The sequence below is a fragment of the Drosophila ficusphila genome, unplaced genomic scaffold (assembly GCF_018152265.1).
Source record: "Drosophila ficusphila isolate 14025-0441.05 unplaced genomic scaffold, ASM1815226v1 contig_791, whole genome shotgun sequence".
In the NCBI taxonomy this organism is placed as follows: domain Eukaryota; kingdom Metazoa; phylum Arthropoda; class Insecta; order Diptera; family Drosophilidae; genus Drosophila; species Drosophila ficusphila.
In genome coordinates this window covers 13336365-13357102 of record NW_025064737.1, presented here as the reverse complement: position 1 = coordinate 13357102, position 20738 = coordinate 13336365, and the positions used below count along the sequence as shown (strand labels likewise).

Sequence of the window (20738 nt, the reverse complement as noted above, 5' to 3'; positions counted from 1 at the left end):
ATTTCTTGTCTAGTTATTCAATAAATTTATTAAAATTGAAATAAAATAAGTAACTTTTCTAATCTACTATAGCTTATGGAATTTCAGTTTCCGGTCTCCTTTATTAAAAGCTATTGGACCATCCCTGAATTAAAAAAATTTAATGCAAGATGTTTGGGAATTTCGTCACAAACATTTTAAAGCATTCCACTTTGAAATCTGACTTAAATTAGTAAAGTTGTCGGCTGTGAAAGTCCATAACTGGATTACTATGCTGAAAACCATTGAACATGTGAAAAAATCTGACATGAACAGGTGAAAAAAAGTGACTATCTCCAAATTGAAAAATGTTAACGTAGTTCGCTTAGGAATTCCACTTTGAAATCGGACTGAAATTGGCGGAGTTCACAATACTGAAAATCATCGCAGTCTTGGAAAAATCTGACATAACCCCTGAAAAATCGACCACCTAGAATTGAAAAATTTAAACGCACGATAAGTAATTCCGCTATTACTTTTTTCGATGGGAGTAAAATGGCTAACCAAGTTTTGAAAACAGTTTACAATTTTATTTTTTATTCACTGATAATTTGAACATTTCTTCTAATATTGCACTTTACATGTTGTCACACCTTACTATCATGGGCGGGGCGAACTGGTGGTGGCGCACGCCGAAGGAGTATCCTGGTCCACTCCTGCCAGGACGATAGTACATGAGGTCGTAGTAGTTTGGTCCGGGTCCAACGCTCTCGCCCGGAATCGCAGTACGTGGCTGCATGGAGTAGATCGGAGCACGGTTCAGCTTCACATTGATGTCGCCGCCTCCATAAGCAGCTGGACCTGGGGAGTCCGCCTTGTTGATCGTTTTAGTTTGCAGGCCCCTAAAAAATATACATTTGGATAGGATGAAAACAAAATTGCGAGATCCGAATCGAGTTTCACTCACATGCTGTAACTAGGGACTCCAGGACGAACCGCGTTCACCTCGTACTTGTAGGCATTCGGACCAGGACCTTCCTTTTTGAAGTTGAAGTCCGTTCGCAGACCCATCGAATAGGATGGCGCAGTGACCCCCGTAAAGAATGGCTTCTTGTGGACATCGTGGGCTCCGGGACCAGGACTACATCGCTTGTCTGCATTATTATAGGGAATTAAAAGATAGATATGAAACAAAAGCAACATTCTTAAAGCATATTGTATCAAAATATCAATCGGAATTAATTGTTATAAATTTGTATTTGTAATTAGTTTTAATTACACTCACCAATTGTATTCGTCCTGGGGGACATCGAGAATTCCAGTCCCTTGCTCGGCCCGTAGCGGGTCAGCTTGTCCACCTTGTAGGCACCCGGACCTGGTCCAGGATCCTCGCCAAGACCACGGGTCCGCATGCCGAAGGAGTACTGTGGCATCCGCTGCTTGCGGTTGTCATGCTTGTCGTAGCCCACAGTGGGCGGCAGCATATAGACACCAGGTCCGGGTCCTTCGAAGGATACAAAATGTTATCCTTTCAAGGGTGAAATTTAGGATCTATAAACAGGCACTCACCAAAAGGTCGCACCGCCATTTTTAGTAAGTTTTGTGCAATACTAGAGAAAAATAGTTAAATTAAATTTTGTACCCCAAATTTGAGGTATTTGCCGAAAGGAACCTGCCAACAGAATGAGGCTTACACAGACCCCAACATATCAGCTATAGTTGAAGTCCGATTCAAGGCCCAGTTGATCGAAAAAAATATTACTAAAATCCAAACTTAGTTTCTTAAAATATTTCTTGTTTAATACTTTTAATCGGAAAATTGGATTAATATTAACCTAAGTGACTTGCAAACATTTTTCAAGGAGATTTTAGTTATCAGAGATTCGGGACTTGAAAGGATTTAAATGGTTTACAAAAAATCAGCTCTAAATATATTGCTTTAATGAGCCAAAGGAACGCCTAATTTGGACACTCAAGAGTGCTTGAGATTTATTTCTGAGACCTGGACAGACTATCCTATTCCACATCCATCGAGTTATAGAGCTGCTTATATCGAGATCCACGTCCACTGCTTTGCAGCAGCATATCATTATGTTGCTCCCGAAGGGCCTGTAAAACCATAAGATATAAATAAATATAGTAACTATTTGATATCTGAAATAAATCTCACCTTGGGATCGTATTTCTGATACAAGTAGACCAGAATGGGGCCATAGATCATGTTGAAAATGCCAACAATCCGCATCAGCCAGGCAAAACCAAATGTCTGAGCCAACTCACCTCCAATCAAGGGAGCTAGAATTAATTTATTTTATTTGTATTTATTTTATACTATATATTTTTTATACGTTGGTACTTACCTAAACAATATGCCAGGCTAACCGATGTCTGTTGAATGGCATAAACAGTTCCGTAACTGGACATGGAGCTGCTGCCCTCACTTTGCTCCTCTTGGGAAAGTGTGGCATCCACAAAGGTGGCCAATAGAGGAACTAAGGCGGCATCAATGACCCCAATGCCGAGACCCAAGGCGAAGTGCGGCATCAAAAGTTGGGAAACCGTTGTTGCACTTGGTATCTATAAAAGTAAGATATGAATGAGGGGTTCAAATTCATTTTAGAACTTACCAGAATGGAGGCCACTCCCACCAGTAGAAGACTTATACAAGAAACCTTAACTTGTCCATATTTATAGGCAATGCTACCAAAGAAGTTAGTGCCCACAAAGTAACCCACAGAATCGGGAATAAAAACGGCTCCCAACTGCCACTTGTTCGGTTTCAAATACTGAATTAGCCAGATGGGCAGACAGGGTTCCAACATGGCCATGGTCGAGGTGGAGAACCAAATGGCCAACACAATTGCCAGGATCATTTTGCACTCCAAAAGAGGCCGCCACTTGGGAGTCTCCTCCACCACAACTTCCGGTTGAACGGAAAGATCCATGGTCAGGAGTTGGAGACCCAGACTCAAGAACATCAGTGTGGATAGAATGATAAAAGGAGACGACTTTCCCATTAGGTCGTAGAGAATTCCACCGAAGGGATAGCCGAGCAGCACTCCCAGTGCGATGCTGCCCAGGATGATGCCCATCACCTTGGAGCGACGAGCCTCCTCCGGATAATGCTGGGCCACCAAACTCATTCCGCAGATGTTGATGCAGGCGGAGCCCACTCCTTGAATCGCCCGTGCCACCAGGAGGGCCCAATAGGATTCTCCAATGGTGAACACTGAAAAAAGTAATAAAAATATGTTGGTAAAAATTTAGAAATTCAAAAAGGTTTTTTTTTAAAGAAACATATTTATTACTTTTGAAGGGTTAATTAAAATAACAAAAGACGTTTGGGTTTAAAACTAAAATTCAGTTTTTTTAATTTTAATAAGTAAAATGTAAATACAATTTAAAAACATCTTGAAACACAAAATGATCCTAAAAACTTCTGAATAAAAATAACAAGAAATGAATTGAAGCAAATCGTAAGGAAATAAATTTTGAATAAATATATAAATCTAAAAAATTAAGACTTTTTTAAAGTGTTTAATCCCTTGCATTGTTTCGACTTCACTATTCCAATTAAGTGTCCAAAGTGCTGTCGACGAAGCCGAAAGCCGAAAGGAGGCAACTTGACCCCCGAAAATAGATCACTCACCCAGCGAGGAGAGGAGCAGAAAGAAGGTGCCCACCACGATGGGAAGGCGGTAGCCGAACTTGCTGGATGCGTTTCCCACAATCGGATTGAAAATTAATTGGACGAGGGCCTTCATGGCCAGCAGCAGGCCGATGGAGCCGTTCTCCTGCCTCAAGGTCAGCTCCTTGCTGCTGCTCTGGGTGGTGGGTAGTATCCTGTTCCTGCTCCCACTTCCATTGCCACTCCCATTCCCTTTGCCATTGCCTGTTGCATTAGTTCCGCTCGAGTGGCCAACTGTGGTGCGATTTGTGGACGAAAAGGCGGTCGATGATGAGGTGCTGAAACTCCTGGTGGTTGCTTCTGTGGCCAGCTGGAAGAGGGTGAAATTCACCATCGATTTGCCGGGAATGGGATGCTTGGAGATGTACTGCAGCGGATGGCCACCGCCGGGTAGCTTCGGAGATGGGGATGTGGTATCCTCCAGACCAAGAACCACTGGCGTTGCGGCATCCAATTCCAGACTGGCCAAATAGTCCGGCAGGATGGGCACTGCAAAGGCGTTAATTATCGTTAATGGCCAGGCTTATCTGCACTTGATTCGGCCATTACCAATTACGGTCAGCAGCATGTTATCTAGCAACAGGGCCAAATAGACAATCACGGCAATTAGGCAGCGGTTCGAGGAGCCATTCGCACCGGACGGACTGGAGCTGCGTCTGCCGGAGGCATTCAACTGGACAGCCGCCTGGCTTTGCGATTGCGACTCCGACTTGGAGAGGACTCCACCGCGATTGGATTTCTCCGACATGGCAAGTGAGATTTCAATGAGTTCGACACACAAATACCGCCAAATTAGACTGCCATATGGCCACGGGATTCGCGCCACAAACACAATGCCCCGAAATGTATCTACTCGGAGACAACAGGTGGTGGTGCTGCCACAACGACGTATGTGCCAATATTGAAAGGCGGCGACAAGTTGCCGTTCTATTTTATTGACAGCAGGCGAACCGAGCCGAGTTCGCCGCCCGAGCGTTTGGCCAAAAGACCGAAGGCCGCCGCCAGAAGAACCAGTCAACCAGCCAACCCAGATGGATCCCACTCCCCAACATTCTATTATGTTTTTGTTTGACATGACTCTGGTGGTGACCTCCACCAGGAGGGTACGTTATTTTATTAAACAATTTTAATTCTATTTGATGTAAAGGTTTCTAGAAAAAAAGAGGAATTATGTTATGTATTTATTATGCGATTTTTGTGAGTTTATTTAACAAATTTAATTCTATTTGAGGTAAAAGTTTTTATGAAAAAAGGGGAATAAAGTTATTTATTATGCAGAATTTATGTGTAATACGAAAAAAATAAACTATAAATATTTTGGGTTATATTAATATGGTATCCCAACTTAGTTTTAAATACTATATGATTGTATTTTCCTTTAAAAGAAGTATGATAGTATTTACAAGATTATAATGATACTTAAAAGATATTTTAAAAAATCTTTAAAACGACTGTTCAAGACTTCCTTAACTACCCTCTATTATAATAAAAATATTAAACCTTTAAAAGTAAGAAATTCCATTTAATTTTCCACTTATAAACTAGCAAGAGCATTTAAGATTCTATAAGTTCCCCTCACTTTTCCTGCACTTTGCTATTGAACCACTGATAGTTTTTGTTAACACCAAACTCTACCGCACACACACACACACACAGACATGGCTTTAAAGCTGCAGCCATGACACGGGATTCATTATTATTAGCACCCCCTCGAAATGGATAGGATAAAAAGGATACGGAGATTAAAGAGCTGCGGGCTTTAAGAGCCGGCGAAACGAGTGTTTGCCGCTGCCCCGATAAGCAGGCTATGGACTTTTAGCCTTAAGTCACATTTTCCGTTTCATTGCTCTTTTCCCCGTTTAAATTTAGTCCCGACAAATTTTTTGATGGATTTCCTTTATACAGAAAATTGATTTTTTAAATGGCAAGGGTGGCAGCCATTCGTTGATATTGACCTATTTATAGTTCAAATTGTGGTTACCAATTACCAGAAAAAAATGGCAATTCCAATGGTAATGATTAATCAGCAAACTCTTGATAAGCAAAGGGCACACCTGTTCTCTAAATTTGCCATTACCAATCGCTAATCTACGCCCACTTAAGCTTACTTTGCCGATTTAGCTAATCTGTCGAATGTTTCCATTTAATTGATAAGATAGTCGGCAGCCATAAAAAAAATGCAAACCATTCGGTTAGCAAATAATAATAAACAATTTATATTTAAGCCAAGTACTTGTATATTTCAGACATCTTAATTCACCAATTAACGACGACTATGGGGACTGAAAATAGAGTAATCCGCTACCGATGGCCTTCCATATCGCGTAACCTTGCCCAGATTATAGGCAGCAGGTCCGGGTCCTTCGACTCTCCTTGCATTATTGCAGGACCTCGATCGAGTTCCGAAGGAGAATTGAGGACTTCGCTGCATTCGCTTGTCGCAGTTTTTGTAGCCAAAGGTACTGGGCAGATTATAGGCTCCAGGTCCGGGTCCTTATCAAAATATTTGTGTACTCATTAGATTTTTAAATAAATTCAAAACAATTCTGTTTTAAATTTAAAACATAATTTTAAGAATAACCTACCAATTGATCTATTACACGACATATTGCACTTATTTTTGTTTTGAAAAGAATGTAAAAAAAATTTTTAAAAATTTAGAAACTCTAGAACGAGTTGTTTTCCGAACGAGAATTAACCAAAGAATGAGTTGAATCACAGCTGCGACCCCGAAATCAATGTAAAACGTAAGTCAAAGCCAAGTTGATGTAGTAGACACGACTGATGAAAATCTCTGCCTAATATTCTCTATAAAGATTACGCCCACTTTCGGTTAGTCAGTTAACATAATCGTCAAGTGGCCTTATCGGTTGAGCTTCCTGTATACTACCAATTCTTCTGGTTTGCCCCAAGTGGTCTAATAAATGGCTAGAAACCTCCAGGTGGAAACTCCATTGCGATCTATGTTTTCAGTCGGCTGGCGGCGATTCGAGCGAACGGTCAACTAGGAAAATGTTTCCCAGCAGAGATTCTCTTTTGCTGGGCGTGTTGCTGATATCAGCAATTGGTAAGTGGCAGCAAAACCAAATCATAATCCAAAATTATAACTTAAATTGGCATGCAGGTGTCCATTCCGAATCGATCCCCTGCAAAGTAAAGGATCAAAAGTACGGAAAAGTATGCGTTTGCACGGCAGATTACTGTGATTATCTGGAGAATCCTGTGCTGACGGACGAAGACGAATGGTTTCTGATATCCAGTTCCAAACAGGGTCTTAGATTTTCTACCACAAGTGGTAAATTTGGATCCGAGGATAAGGTTACCCTGCAGGATTATGTGGAACCTACTACAGAGTCTGAAAATGAATCGATTCTTTCGAACTTGATTGATGAAGTGGTGGCCAGTGCTTTTACCTTGGAATCGCGGGAGAGTTCCATCACCCGTTCTGTTACTCTGAAATTGAATAGAACTAAAACGTATCAGAGAATGGTTGGCTTTGGAGGCAGTTACACTGGAGCTGTGACTTATTTGGTGGAGAGCTTCAAGCAATCCGAACTGGCTGATCACCTCTACAAATCTTTCTACGCGGAGGATGGACTGGGATTCAATCTCATGAGAATTCCCATCGGAGGTTCTGACTTCGATTTTAATGCCTGGTCTTATGCCGAGGAGGAGGGTAATACCCTACTCTCCGACATGGATGAACTGCATGAGAAGGATGTGAATAAAGTGGCACAAATTAAACGTCTCATCGAGGTATGTGAAAATAAGAATCTCCTCGTCAAAGGAGCAGCATGGAGTGCCCCTCCCTGGATGAAGACGAACAACAAGTGGACAGGATTTGGACGCCTGAAGCGGGATTATTACCAAACCTGGGCGGATTACCACCTGCGATGGATCAAACTGATGGAGGCCAACGGGATTCCCATTTGGGCCATTTCCACTGGCAACGAGCCACTGAATGGAATATTCTTCATGTACTTCGTGAGGTTCATGAGCATGGGATGGACTCCGCAGACCCAGGCCATTTGGTTGAACGACTATCTGGGCCCCACCCTCCGCAACTCCGAGTTCAAGGACATCATCCTGTTTGGCAACGATGACCAGCGTTACTCATTTCCTCACTGGTTTAAAATGGTATGTAAAAATAGTTAAGTTCCATTAAATATTGTATATGAGTGCAAACAAACAAATGCACTTAAAATCGTTTAATAATCCTAAAAACTGCAATATTTTTTGCTAGCAGATTTCAAAGAAATGATAAACAAAAGAGTATTACCTAATAAATTACCCACGGCGAATAAAAATCGAAAAATAGTCATAATTAAATTACCACCAATTAAACTTCAAAGTTCAGAACCTTATCGCTTGTATTTTTTTTCAGATGAACCGCACACGCCCCAGTTCGGTTGATTATCTGGATGGATTATCGCTGCATTGGTATTGGGATGAGATTTTCGGCAATAGCTTTATCGAACAGACCACGGAATACGCCCCCGACAAGATATTGATAGTATCCGAGTCCTGTATCGGAGATAAACCCTGGCAGGCAGCTGCTCCTCTCCTGGGAAGTTGGGAAAGGGGCGAGAAGTACGCTCGTGATTATCTTTTGAACATAAGACTAGGATTCCACGGCTGGATCGACTGGAACATTGCACTGGATGAAGAGGGCGGTCCCAACTACGTTGATAATACTGTGGATGCTCCAGTTATTGTCAATACCACAAGTAGGAAATACTTACAAAATCATAGTTTTTTATATATAATTGCCAAATCTATTTCTTGTAGCATTTGAGGAGTTCTATAAGCAACCCATGTTCTATACCATTGGTCACTTTTCCAAACTGGTTCCCGAAGGATCTGTTCGTATAGATGCGGTTCCGAGTAATGTCAATCTGGATTCTGTGGCTTTCCTTCGACCGGACAACAAAATCGCCGCTGTTCTGTTCAATAGCGGTCGCGCTGATCTGGACATCACTTTGGTGGACAGTGTTCGGGGTCAGTTTATTGTCAATGTTCCAGCCAAATCCATTCACACCTTACTATACAGTTAAATTCATTTTTTTTTTTAATTAAACAAATTTTATAAAATAAACATTGTGACATAAGCTTGTTGAATATTTGGGTAAGCTTGTTACTATAAAACAATGGGCTAAAGAAAACAATATTAGAGGTTGACTAAAACATTTTTCTCAGAAAAAATGTAGGTATTTTACTTAGCCCACAAAATAAATATTTGGCCCACTGTTCATTATTATTCCGGTCTACTTTTAGGCACAAAAATAATTAAAAATACAAATTCTTTAAAAAAATTATAGCAACTCTAATAATTTGTTTGCATCTATGGAATTGCAATTACCACGCTTGATTCGCTTTTCAAATCAAAGAAAACCAGATCTATTATTATTCTCTATTAGTTACAGTTGGATAGTTAAAAAGAACACATCGTTAAAAAATGAATTTAAGTATTACTACCTCAACTTTTTCGGTGTTGCTGTACTTCCTGCTTTTCTCTTCTGGATTTGCTGAGATGGAGTTACTTTTCAATCCGAATGACAATATAGTAGAGCTGGATCACGCCTCCTTAGAAGCTCAACTTAAAGAGCCAAGGAAGGCGAACCTGGTGTTATTCTACAATGGATTCTGCATGAACACCCAAAAATTTATTCCTGCATTTAGAAGTCTTTCCCGGAAACTTCACGAATGGCGAAGAATTTTAAAAGTTTATGTGTTTGATTGTTCCCTAGATGAGAATAATCAGATGTGCCGCAATTTTGGCATACGTAATACACCCGCTTTACGCTACTTTCCTCCGAAATTCGTTAGAAAGTCAGATGATTTGGGCACCGATTTCGCCAGTCGCAAAGCCTCGGAAATTAAATCGGAATTAGCCTTGTACCTCCAGAAACTGAGTTACTTTAAAATGCTCAAGAAGGAGGAAAATGTGACGGATATGTTCAGGGATCACCATTACGTTCAGTATGTTGTTTTGATTTTTCAAATGTGCCGGGCGGATTTCTTTCCCCGATTCGAAATGGCTTATTCGAATGAGGAAACACTTGACAACGAGCAGTATTGCACTGAAGACAATCCAACAATTTCCATAATTTCTAGAAACACTCTACTCCGACTTTTGCCATATAATCAGGTTGTGGTTCGTGCTTTCGATGATCATTCGATATACACGAAATTTGGCGTATCTCCAGTACCAAACTTATTGGTAGCTTTAAATCGAGCTGGAAATCATTTATTCCTTTCTCCCGAAATGGATTCAAGTAAGGCTTATGTGGCGGCAGTAGTGCAGTTCCTAAAGTTTGTGGATTGCAAGCCTCAGGCACCACTGCAAAATACTTTTCCCATCAACATTAAAGCCGCATTGCGTTACAAAATATTCGAGCAACTCGAACACAATCCCACTCGGATATATCGCGCTGATCTGCAACGGGCTATTGATCATATTCTTAATGTAGAGCTCCTTAAAACACCAGTTTTCACTGAAAACAAGCTAACTGTTTTGCGAAATTTCTTAAAAATATTAAATTATATAAGTCCACTTAATTCAGAGGCACAAGAAAAGCTGACAAATCTTTATTATTCAATGAAAATTAAAACAAAAATCACGGCAGGCGACTTTAAGGATTTGCTTTTGAAATCTTTTGGCAATTACACTTCGGATGGAAAGCATTATGTTGGTTGTATTTCAAATCGATCTTCTCTCCGCGGTTTTCCTTGCTCTTTTTGGAAACTTTTCCATTTTCTCACAGTGGAGGGAAATCACTTTAATGTACCCTCCGTCCTGCAGATCTTTCAAGGATATGTGAGATACTTCATGGACTGTCAAGAGTGTGGCAAAAGGTTAAGTCAGTTCGAGGAAATGCAATCACTCAAGAACGTGACCAATTATGATCAGCAAATACTTTGGTTATGGCGAGCTCACAATTTTATAAACGAAAAGTTGGCCGGCGATTCCACGGAGGATCCGCAATTTCCAAGGATTCAGTTCCCAAGTAAAAATGATTGTCCCAGCTGTCGGGATAATAATTCCGAATGGCGTACCGATGAAGTTCTGATTTATCTTAAGCGAATATATTCCTTGAAAAATCTCAGCTGGTTTGGAATGGCTTCCCCAGAAGCTTATAATTAATTTTTACAAATAAATAAAATAATACCTGCAGTACCAATTTATTTTATGTTATAAAAATATTTTTGTACATTTTATCATGAATGTTACATTTCTGTTTTAAGGTGTGCGAAGTGTAAGTATCATAAAAATGGCAAACATTTTTCAAAAGCGAAGTAACCACAGTTTTTTATTATTGCAAAATTAATAAAGCGTATAATTATATTAATATGCTTTATGATTTTTGTTATTTCCCCTTTTTTCTTTCGACTCCGCCTCTGGGTTTGCATAACTTTTACTTTTGATTGCGTGATCCGATTTCCAAGTGGGATCGCCTCGACTGGCGACTATAGCTATGTATTTTTTTGCCGGTCCGTTCGCTTTATCAAATCAACAGCTGAGCCCGGGTCAAGTGGCGTTCAAAAAAACATAAACATCGAGTTGAGTGAAATTCGGTGGCTTGATCATTCGAAAGCAAGCGCTCTCGTTTTTAAATTTGAGCTCAGTTGCGGACAAGCCTTCGATTGAGTCGCATTGTCTCGGCGGCATTGCAAAAATGAAGATACTTTTATTTTGCTTTCTTTTTGCAACGATTACAATCAGCTCAGGTAAGTAATATACAACTAATAAACATATACCTGTGCTGAAATATCCGAAATAATTACCTGTTGCAGTTGCTGCAGAAAATCAGCTGCCCTGCGATTTGCGCGAAACGAAACATGGAAGCGTTTGCGTTTGCAACAAAAATTATTGCGATTACCTGGAACAACCCGAGCTCACTGATAACAACCAGATTGTGGTGATTAGCTCCAGCAAGGTGAGTCAGCAGGATTATCGCCAATCGCGGTCAAAGCAATAAGACTTACTTTAACTTTAGTCGAAGTCTGATAAGGTTTGAATGATTAGGATTTAATTAACTATATGTAGATCAGAGTACAATTTGGTAGTTCCTATTCATCTTTAAAACCATTATTTAAAACGTAAATAGTTTGCATTGTCATGTTATTTTGTTTAGCAAAGTCATCTTTAGAAGCTTTCTTTTAATAACAAACAAATATTATACATTTTTTCAAGCAAAAATCTATATACAGAATTGTTTTGTTTTTATATGGTAGAAATTACTTCAAGATATCTCTTTTTTTCAGGATGGCTTACGTTTCAAGAAGACAACTGGAGACCTCTCATCGAAAAATCCCATAACAGTGGAGGACAAACAGTTTACTGATGAGAACTTTAAGGCCGAAACAATTGTGGTGGATCAAGAACGGGCCTGGTTGCAGTTGGCTAACATTTCTCAACGCTTATGTAGCTAAAAAAATATTAAAACTTTTTTATATTCTTAATAATACATTTTATAAAATTTCAGTTATCAACGCCAGTATTAAAACATATCGGATTTCCGTGAGACGAGAGCAGAAATTCCAGAATGTCTCCATTTTTGGAGGTGCTTTTACAGGAACAGTTTCACATTTACTTAAACAATTGCCACAAGAACTGCAGGATCATGTCTATAAGTAGGATTTAAATATACTTTATTGAAAAATATATATTTATTAAATATTTTTTTTACAGATCCTATTTTCACCCAGATGGAATTGCCTACAATTCGGTTCGAATGTCAATTGGCGGTTCTGATTTTGATATGGAACCCTGGGCTTACAATGAGTTACCTCGAAATGATCTGAGATTAAGTAACTTTACGGAACTCGATCCGCGGGATCTGCAGAAAATCGAGCAGCTGAAGCGTCTGAAGATCGTGGGACAACTAGAGGAACTGAAGATCATGGGAGCTGCGTGGAGTGCACCACTTTGGATGAAGAGCAACGATCGCTGGACGGGATTCGGGCAACTAAAATCGGAATACTATCAAACCTGGGCGCTCTACCATCTCAAGTGAGGAAATGTCAAAAAGTGCACCCCCTTTCAAATTTATGAGGCACTTGTATAATTATTGCAGATTTCTCGAACTGATGCGTTCTAAAAATATGCCGATTTGGGCCATATCCACCGGCAATGAGCCGCTAAACGGCGTCATCGGCTTCTTCTTTGTGCACTTCATGAGCATGGGCTGGACGCCCTGGCAGCAGGTATGAGCTATTCGCTTTCAGCCATTTGCCATTTGCCATTAGCCACTCGCCATCGATCACGATTCTGGCTATTAAGCATGACGACATTTCTTCTTTTGCGTCAGGCTATTTGGCTGAACGACAATCTCGGACCGACGATCAGGAACTCGACGGAGAGCAAGGTGCTCATCTTTGGCAACGATGACCAGCGGTACACCTATCCATCGTGGTTCAGGAAGGTGAGTGGAATACGGAAGATATTAGTGAATTTAAAGAAATTCTGTAAAATACAGGATAACATTTTATGAGACTACTTTGAATCGAAAGACTAAAATTCAAAAAAGATACAACTTTTAAATCAAAAGAGTAACATTCAAATGAGAAGAAGTTAATTAAAAGTAAAATTTAAATTACAAATACATATATTCATATTTTTAAATTTTTTTAAATAAGTTTATATACTTATGATCCCTATATTCTTTAAATAAAATAAGCAAAGACCAGTTTGCTTACATGAAATTTCTCTACAAAATTGATCAACAAAGTACTCGTTAAAATTTAAAAGCAATTATTTTCAAGGCAGGAATGGTTCATTAATTTGAAACATTATTTGTTTCAATTATTTAAATAATATATTTTACTTTATTAATTATTAAATTATTATTAATTATATTTAACAATCCCCAGATGCGCTCCTCCCGCACCAATTCGGTGTCCTTTCTGGATGGCCTGGCTGTCCATTGGTACTGGGATGAGCTGGTTGGGCCGCAGTTGATCGACCAGGCCCACTCGGATATGCCGAAGAAGATGCTGCTGAACACGGAGTCCTGCATCGGAGACAAGCCCTGGCAAACCCATGGCCCAGAGCTGGGAAGTTGGCAGCGGGGAGAGAGCTACATGAGGGCTTATACCCAGGACTTTGGCCACCATTTCAATGGCTGGCTGGATTGGAATCTCGTGCTAGACGAACAGGGTGGACCCAACTACGTGAACAACTTCGTGGATGCTCCGATCATTGTGAACGCCACCAGTCGGAGTGAGATATATAAACAGCCGATCTTCTATGCCATAGGGCACTTCTCCAAGTTTCTGCCAGAGCAATCGGTGCGAATCGAGACGCGAATCTTGAATGAGGGCAGTCCCTTCACCCAGCTGAGTGTCGTCGGCTTCCAGAGACCGGACGGCAGTGTGGCGCTGATCATCTACAATGGGTAAGTACACTTGGAGAAAAATAATAACTCATAATATATACATATAAAATATACAAAAATAAATACGGGGCAACTAAAAGGCTTTACAGAGCTGAAATACGTTTTTAGAAAGAAAAGAAAAAGTTAATTCTAGCTCAGGCAATATTTAATCATTATTTACAACTTTGGAAAAAACATATTCCGTTTTTAATAATTATATTAGATTATGTACATAGATATGAATTTCTTCTGGTAAATAAAAATAACAATATAGTTTTTATATTGTTTTGGTACCTTTAAAAGTATTCGTGAACTACCTCATTTTAGGTAATCCCTTTTATAGGAGTCCTTTTCTTGTCTTAGATATATGAATATCTTCAGAGTTTGCACTTTTAAGAACAATTTTGGCACTTTAAGAAGAGTGATTTCCTACATTTCCCAGCGATTTTCCTAGTGCTACAAACGCATCTATTTCGAGTTGCAACGGCGACGGTGCCGCTTAAGTGCGTCAACTTAATTGCCGACAACGTTGCAATTCACTTCTGTGAATGCCTTCTATTTACTATTTACTTTCGATTCCAAGTACCTAATTCCCGTTCCATTAAATCTTTTGCAGCCAAAACCTGCCGGTGGATGTGGCCCTCGATGATAGTCGCCGAGGAGCAATAAACCTCCGGTTGCCTCCACGATCCTGGCACACGGTGCTCTACAAGTGAGCCCTGTGAATCCGATCCCCCTTCCCTGAACCCAAACTATATAGTAACTTAAGATAGGAGTGCTAGAGGAGTGGGGCAGGCAGTCCACTTCAGCTGCCGCTGCCCAGAGGACCAATTGAGGCTCAAGTGACAACAACGGAAGCCAATAAATTGCCGCTTAACAGGATGAGCAGGATAATGCGAGGATGTAATGCCAGGAGCACCAGAAACACCAGAAAAACACGGAGACAGCGGAAATTTGTTTAAGCCGATCAATTTGCCGGAACGCGTCGTCTGTTTACAATGAAATTTCATTTGCCGTTTAATTTCCATTTTCCTCAGTAAAACGGGGGGAACGGCAAAGTACAAACGTCTACGCTTCATATGTATATAGTATACTATATAGGAACATAGCTCGGATCAAGTTGAGTGACAACTGCCAGTCGAGCGGCAACGACGGCCAACCGAAAAATGCCTCTCGCTCTCGAATACTATCTTTTTTTCGGCTAGCTCTCGGTTTCTGGTATATTTGTTCAATATGCTCTATAAATATGATTCTCAATTGAGCGCCAAGCAAATGCATTTTCCCATTTCCCCGCTCATACACCCGACTTTCCCCTGCACTTGGCGCACAAAATGGGGCGTTTTATGTAAGTCTATAAATTAAAACATGAAACGTTTATAATCCCATATGACTGGTGGTTGTGGCAGCCTCAACTGCGGCGATCCGCTTTCATTTTGTTTTAAAATAAAATATAATAAATATTATATTAGATATAATAAATCATGTACTTTCTGTTTCAATGTGTTAAAATCTAGATTTTATTTAATAATTTATATTTTCTTTAAAATATATGCAATTGAAAGTACAGATACGCGATGCTTTGCTTATTGTTCATAAGAACAATATTAAATAAACAACAAAAATATTTATAAAAAAAAAAGAATTTATTCAAATAAATTGATTTACAAGAACATACAATTTTAAAGAATAATTAAAATAAGTATAAAGCAATAAAGAAAGCTCTCATGTTTTGGTTTTTACTTACTAAAAAAATCCTTGTTGTGGAACCAACTTCTTGAAACATTCAGGAAATAACTAGTTGATCGTTCTGTCAGTTACCCATTTAAATGGCATACATTCCATATCCTTTTTTGTTAAGATTCCTTGTGGCATCACTCACTTTCGCCGCATATGCAACATGTGCATTCCGAGGGTTTGCAACCTACTCAAACCAACTGAAGTGCTTACAACAAAATACACTTATCAGCGATGAGTGTGTCAATTACATACCCCGCTGCCTCATCCTTTTTCGCTGCCCCAAGAAAGTGGCAACATGGGGCAATGTGTCGAGTGCGATGGTGCAGTGCAGCGAGCTGTTAATGAGGCTCATTATTAATATGGCAACGATATGTTTGTGTCATGAGCAATGAGCTGCCTGCGAAGGGAATTTACACGCGCTGCCCTGTCATCAGAAAGATCAAAGCACAGCCTCCTCCAGTTTTCAGTTTGTAGTCTTCAGTTTTCAGTACTCAGTATTCAGTATTGAGTATTCAGTGGTCCCATGGCCATAATGTGTTATGAGTTATTGCCGGAGTGGGAGTGCCAAGATGATCCGCTTCCTGGGATCGGATCGCCAGATCTCCGGCTTGTCAGCAGCTGACAGCGCCGTGTCACAGCAATTTGCCCATCGGAGGTGTTCCATGTCAACTCGAACAGCCCATCGCCACCTAAACGCGATGTCGGTGTATTCGTACATATCGTATAATGCCCTCTGACAGGCACTCAAAGCGAGTGCTCACTGCGCGGACAGCCGACAAACTGGATACTGTTTAGCCTTAGATTTATTTCGGGCATTTAACGGAGATCGCGTTTCAAGTGAGAGTACTCGTGCACTAAGAAAAATAAGGGGAATGAAAGGTACTCAAAATAATATTACCAACTTTAAAAAGATTAACTTGTAATATTAGCAATTATATAAATCATAAATTGTTTCATATTACCAAAGAATAGTTATAATAAGTAAATAAAAATTAATAAAAGATTATGGCTTATTATTATTTGGAATATTGGAATTATATTCTTAGTACGATGGAACTAATTTTAATTTACTTTAAAAATTATAAATAACCTTATGGTTTGCCCAAGCTAAAAACATTTTCAAAACCTTTTTTAGGGTAAAAACTTATATTTATAGCTCTATTTACATTTCCTCAATTTTAGAACCGCATCTGGTCGTACATTTTCTCCAAGTGCATGTGCATGAAATTCCCAAATGTAAACGAAGAGGGCACTTAAGAGATCTTAGGAGACAGGCGCCGGATGTGCGCTATTATTCCCTAATATAGTATAGTACTCGTCCCTCTCTTCGCCAAAGTCCCAATTCAATTCCCAGGCCAGAGAAAAGTGCAAGTTAGAAATGCGTGTGGATATATATCGACCATGAAGCGGCAGTATTTCCCCAATTCGATCCGAACGCCCGATAAGATTAGATTAGGGGCCACCCACCACCAGATTGAGAGGGAAATGGTCGAGTTAGATATATCATTACCGGGGGAAAAAGTGCCATCAAAAGCCGCATAACCGTTACCAAAATGCGACGTCCGCTCTCGCCGACATTGGCCAAGTTGGCCGAAAAGGAGGTGAACGAGACGCCGGACAGGATCCAGCAGGACATCATTATCCTGCGCGTCTGGATTCGCCAGCAACCGCATTTGAGGGCTCGAACCGATGTCGATTTCCTGATCGCCTTTTTGAGACGATGCCGATATAGTTTGGAGGAGACGAAGCGCAGGATCGATCGGTATTTCACCCACTATAACTTGTTTCCCGAGATCATGAACAACCGGTGTGTAACGCAGAGATTGCTGGACATCAATCGAATGGGGTAAGTAAACATTTTTTTTGAATCATAATAAAAGTACTAATATCTTTGCTTGTTTGCTCTGTAAAAGTTTAGGTGCAAAGAATATTACTTTAAATGTTGATAGGGGCATTTCAAGATAAGAAACCATATCTTTGTTTATTTTCCAAGTGCAGAACAATTGCTTTACTTTGAATGAAGATTGATTGGAGTTTATTTACCTTTCAGAGTTTGCCTGTATCCGGATATGCCGAAGGGCGATAATCGAACAGCCATGTTCATAGCGCGTTTTGGCCACTTTGATCCCAATCTTTACATGCTGCGCGAGATCTACCACTTCTCCTCGATGGCCATGGAGGTGATTGCCCTGGAGAATGACTACGCCTCCCTGGCGGGAATCTGTGAGATAATTGACCTGGAGGGTGTCAACTCGGACAAGATGAGGCGACTCGACAGGATCTTGTTTCGAAAGTGGTGGAACTGGCTGTATAATTGCAGTCCGCTGAAGGTCAAGGAGATGTACATCATCAACATGCCCAAGGATATTCAGGGTACCGTCATGTTTCTGTACAACGTGCTCAGCATGCAGGTTAACTATCCTGTGAGTATAAGGATGTGAAAGAAAACCACTAAGAAGTCCTTCAATAAGACAAATAGTTCAAAAAAGAGTTTAATACGCTTAAGAAATATATTATATTTTTTATTCAATATATTACAATAATAAAAATCAATATTTATGATAAATATTGTATATTTAAATTATCATTTTCAATATCTGAACTCATAAAAAACAGACAAACCCAAGTAATATAAATAACCATCTTATTATTCCAAATAACTTAATAAATATATTTATCAAATATTGTAGGCTCTTTAGGTTTACCTAATGTGATTTTTTATTTATACTGTTTTTACTGAGAATATCTTTTTATCGATTATATGAGTAACACATTTAAACAAATGTTCTTCCCCTTTTAGATTCGCGTGCTGAAGAACAGCGAGGAGCTGATCGAGCACATTGGCAAGGACTCGCTGCCGGAGGAGTACGGAGGCACCAACGGGCACATTGCCGAGTGCGTGGCCTACATGGAGGACTTGCTGAACAGCTATCGCGGCTACTTCGAGCAGGACTGCAACTACGGAACCATCGAGGAGCTCCGTCACGGAGAGATTGCCACCTACGAGGCGGAATTCGGGGCCAGCGGATCCTTCCGTCGCCTTAACTGGGATTGAATCTGAATCCTAATCGGAAGCAGGAAACCTAGTTCCCTTCCTCAAAACGCATTGCCCATATTAACATTCCAAGCTCTTTGCTGTAGTCGATCAATTAAAGATAACACCCACTTGTCACCTATCTATGCACTCGTGTATCTGTATCTGTATCTACATATCTGCCGGCGGGCCGACGGGTTTTCGGGTTGCCGTTCCAGCTGGTTTACAAGGTGTTGCCCCGATTAGATAGCGCCACCAGCACGAAATCTACCGACGGCGGTGTGTCAGTGGTTTTGGCATTCAGTTAGCATTCGACAGAGCGGCGAAATGACGTCCAATCTGAGAACCCTCGATCCCAAACTGGCGGCTTTAGCCAAAAGTGAGTGCAATGAGGATCCAGCACAGCGCGCGGAGATCATAGCCACCATCCAGGAGTGGATAAGGAAGTCGCCGCATCTCAAGGCACCCACCGATGAGCAACTCATCCTGGCATTCCTGCGGCGATGTCGTTTTAGTCAGGAGGAATCGAAAAGGCGGTTCGACAACTACTACTCCCTGCGCAGTGTTTTCCCGGAGGTCCTGGGATCCAGACAGGTGGACGAAGCCCTGCTCACCCAGCTCCAAAGAGGGTGGGTTTAACATCCAGTGCAAAAAACGGACACTAAAGGGATAACTCCATTGTTTATGGAGCATTTTTCTTGAGTTCCAATGTGCCAAACTTTCTGGAAATCATTTCCTGGTTACTTAATTTCAAATTCCTAATCAGTGGTGTCAAACGTAACGAATTATTGTATACAACTTTATCAATGGCAAAATGGCTATGGCAAAAATAATTTATTCACTCACTATCTTTGGATATCAGTTGCTAAAAAGTAATTTCGTGCTGGTTGTATAAAGTTAGCAAAAGTGACTATGAAGTGTAGTGTGTCGTCATGAAAAAAGAACATTAAAAAAATCAAGGTGAAAGTTAATAACCACAGATCCAATATCAAATTAAACCCTAAAAAGGATGCAACATTTTTATTGAAATATATAATAATATATTTATTTTTATTTGTTTGTAGAATCCATGTGATACCCACGCGACCTGTGAGTTCCGAGGGACCAAGAGTAATCATCTCTCAGTTCCGAAACATCGATCCCAAAAAGTCGAGTCCCAGGGAAGCCTTCAAACTGGTCTTCATCATGCTGGAACTTCTGGCCCTGGACTGTGATAATGCCTCGATTTCCGGTCTGGTGTGGGTTGTGGACTGCCGGGATGTGACCATGGAGCAGATGCTGCAGTACGATCCCTTCCTGCTCAAGAAATCGTTCGCCCTGGTGGATCAGTGCATTCCCCTAAGATTCGTGGAGATTCACATGATCAATATGCGAAAAGAGGGAATCAGTATCTTCAACTTTGTTACGAAGTTTTTACCCTCCAAATTGCCTTTTAAGGTGAGTCAGCATATATGTTTAAAATTGATATTAATAAGGCAATTAATAACACTATATACAATTTTAAATATGTTTCAAAGCCTTTAAATTCTTATAGAAACCTTTTATGTTAACCTTTCCCATTTTCTTCACAGTTCGTGGTCCACAAAAAGTCGGAGGAACTGTACCAGCATTTACCGAGGGAAGCGATGACCATCGAGTACGGAGGCACCAATGGCTACCAGGCGGAGGCAGTGGACTACTGGCGCCAGAAGCTGCAGGACAACAAGGACTACCTAGCCAAGGATGCCCAGTACGGTACCAACGAGAAACTGCGAGTGGGATTGGCGAGTGCCTGGGCCAATGGAGAACTGGATGGAATGAGCGGATCCTTCCGCAAACTGGAGTTGGATTAAGTAAATTGCTCTTTTTGTTGTTTTGATTACCGTTTAATTAAGTGCTAATGCTATACAAATAATTTAAGGCCTATTCGGGTCACTGGGTATCTCGTGTATCCTCTTATAAAAAG

At 40.4% G+C, this 20738-nt stretch overlaps 8 protein-coding genes across 8 annotated transcripts; 5 read left to right on the top strand and 3 right to left on the bottom strand.

The window, feature by feature from the left end:
- Positions 1-526: 526 nt before the first annotated feature.
- LOC108087093 (outer dense fiber protein 3) lies at positions 527-1661 on the bottom strand. The gene is made up of 4 exons (XM_017184274.1): positions 1528-1661; positions 1244-1462; positions 926-1112; positions 527-860 (listed from the first exon to the last, which is right to left on the bottom strand). Exons 1-4 carry the CDS (start codon positions 1544-1546, stop codon positions 596-598), a joined length of 690 nt encoding a protein of 229 aa, XP_017039763.1. The 5' UTR covers positions 1547-1661; the 3' UTR covers positions 527-595.
- A 196-nt stretch (positions 1662-1857) lies between these two features.
- Positions 1858-4522, bottom strand: LOC108087104 (synaptic vesicular amine transporter). The gene is made up of 6 exons (XM_017184286.2): positions 4196-4522; positions 3608-4135; positions 2586-3187; positions 2319-2535; positions 2129-2253; positions 1858-2067 (listed from the first exon to the last, which is right to left on the bottom strand). The coding sequence occupies exons 1-6, from the start codon at positions 4392-4394 to the stop codon at positions 1975-1977; spliced, it is 1764 nt and encodes a 587-aa protein (XP_017039775.1). The 5' UTR covers positions 4395-4522; the 3' UTR covers positions 1858-1974.
- Positions 4523-5859: 1337 nt separating this feature from the next.
- LOC108087107 (outer dense fiber protein 3-B) lies at positions 5860-6364 on the bottom strand. The gene is made up of 2 exons (XM_017184289.1): positions 6232-6364; positions 5860-6139 (listed from the first exon to the last, which is right to left on the bottom strand). The coding sequence occupies exons 1-2, from the start codon at positions 6251-6253 to the stop codon at positions 5910-5912; spliced, it is 252 nt and encodes an 83-aa protein (XP_017039778.1). The 5' UTR covers positions 6254-6364; the 3' UTR covers positions 5860-5909.
- Positions 6365-6632: 268 nt separating this feature from the next.
- Positions 6633-8754, top strand: LOC108087391 (lysosomal acid glucosylceramidase). The gene is made up of 4 exons (XM_017184733.2): positions 6633-6713; positions 6771-7783; positions 8031-8373; positions 8435-8754. Exons 1-4 carry the CDS (start codon positions 6659-6661, stop codon positions 8698-8700), a joined length of 1677 nt encoding a protein of 558 aa, XP_017040222.1. The 5' UTR covers positions 6633-6658; the 3' UTR covers positions 8701-8754.
- Positions 8755-9101: 347 nt separating this feature from the next.
- On the top strand, positions 9102-10790 carry LOC108087068 (sulfhydryl oxidase 2). The gene has a single exon (XM_017184242.1). The coding sequence runs from the start codon at positions 9102-9104 to the stop codon at positions 10788-10790; it is 1689 nt and encodes a 562-aa protein (XP_017039731.1).
- Positions 10791-11276: 486 nt separating this feature from the next.
- On the top strand, positions 11277-15588 carry LOC108087382 (lysosomal acid glucosylceramidase). The gene is made up of 9 exons (XM_017184724.1): positions 11277-11374; positions 11441-11583; positions 11912-12071; positions 12133-12280; positions 12339-12659; positions 12724-12853; positions 12958-13071; positions 13520-14043; positions 14639-15588. Exons 1-9 carry the CDS (start codon positions 11323-11325, stop codon positions 14736-14738), a joined length of 1692 nt encoding a protein of 563 aa, XP_017040213.1. The 5' UTR covers positions 11277-11322; the 3' UTR covers positions 14739-15588.
- Positions 15589-17281: 1693 nt separating this feature from the next.
- LOC108087357 (alpha-tocopherol transfer protein-like) lies at positions 17282-18899 on the top strand. The gene is made up of 3 exons (XM_017184697.2): positions 17282-17605; positions 17810-18182; positions 18560-18899. The coding sequence occupies exons 1-3, from the start codon at positions 17313-17315 to the stop codon at positions 18812-18814; spliced, it is 921 nt and encodes a 306-aa protein (XP_017040186.1). The 5' UTR covers positions 17282-17312; the 3' UTR covers positions 18815-18899.
- A 114-nt stretch (positions 18900-19013) lies between these two features.
- On the top strand, positions 19014-20737 carry LOC108087355 (alpha-tocopherol transfer protein-like). The gene is made up of 3 exons (XM_017184696.2): positions 19014-19422; positions 19858-20230; positions 20365-20737. The coding sequence occupies exons 1-3, from the start codon at positions 19121-19123 to the stop codon at positions 20623-20625; spliced, it is 936 nt and encodes a 311-aa protein (XP_017040185.1). The 5' UTR covers positions 19014-19120; the 3' UTR covers positions 20626-20737.
- The last annotated feature ends 1 nt before the right edge of the window (position 20738 follows it).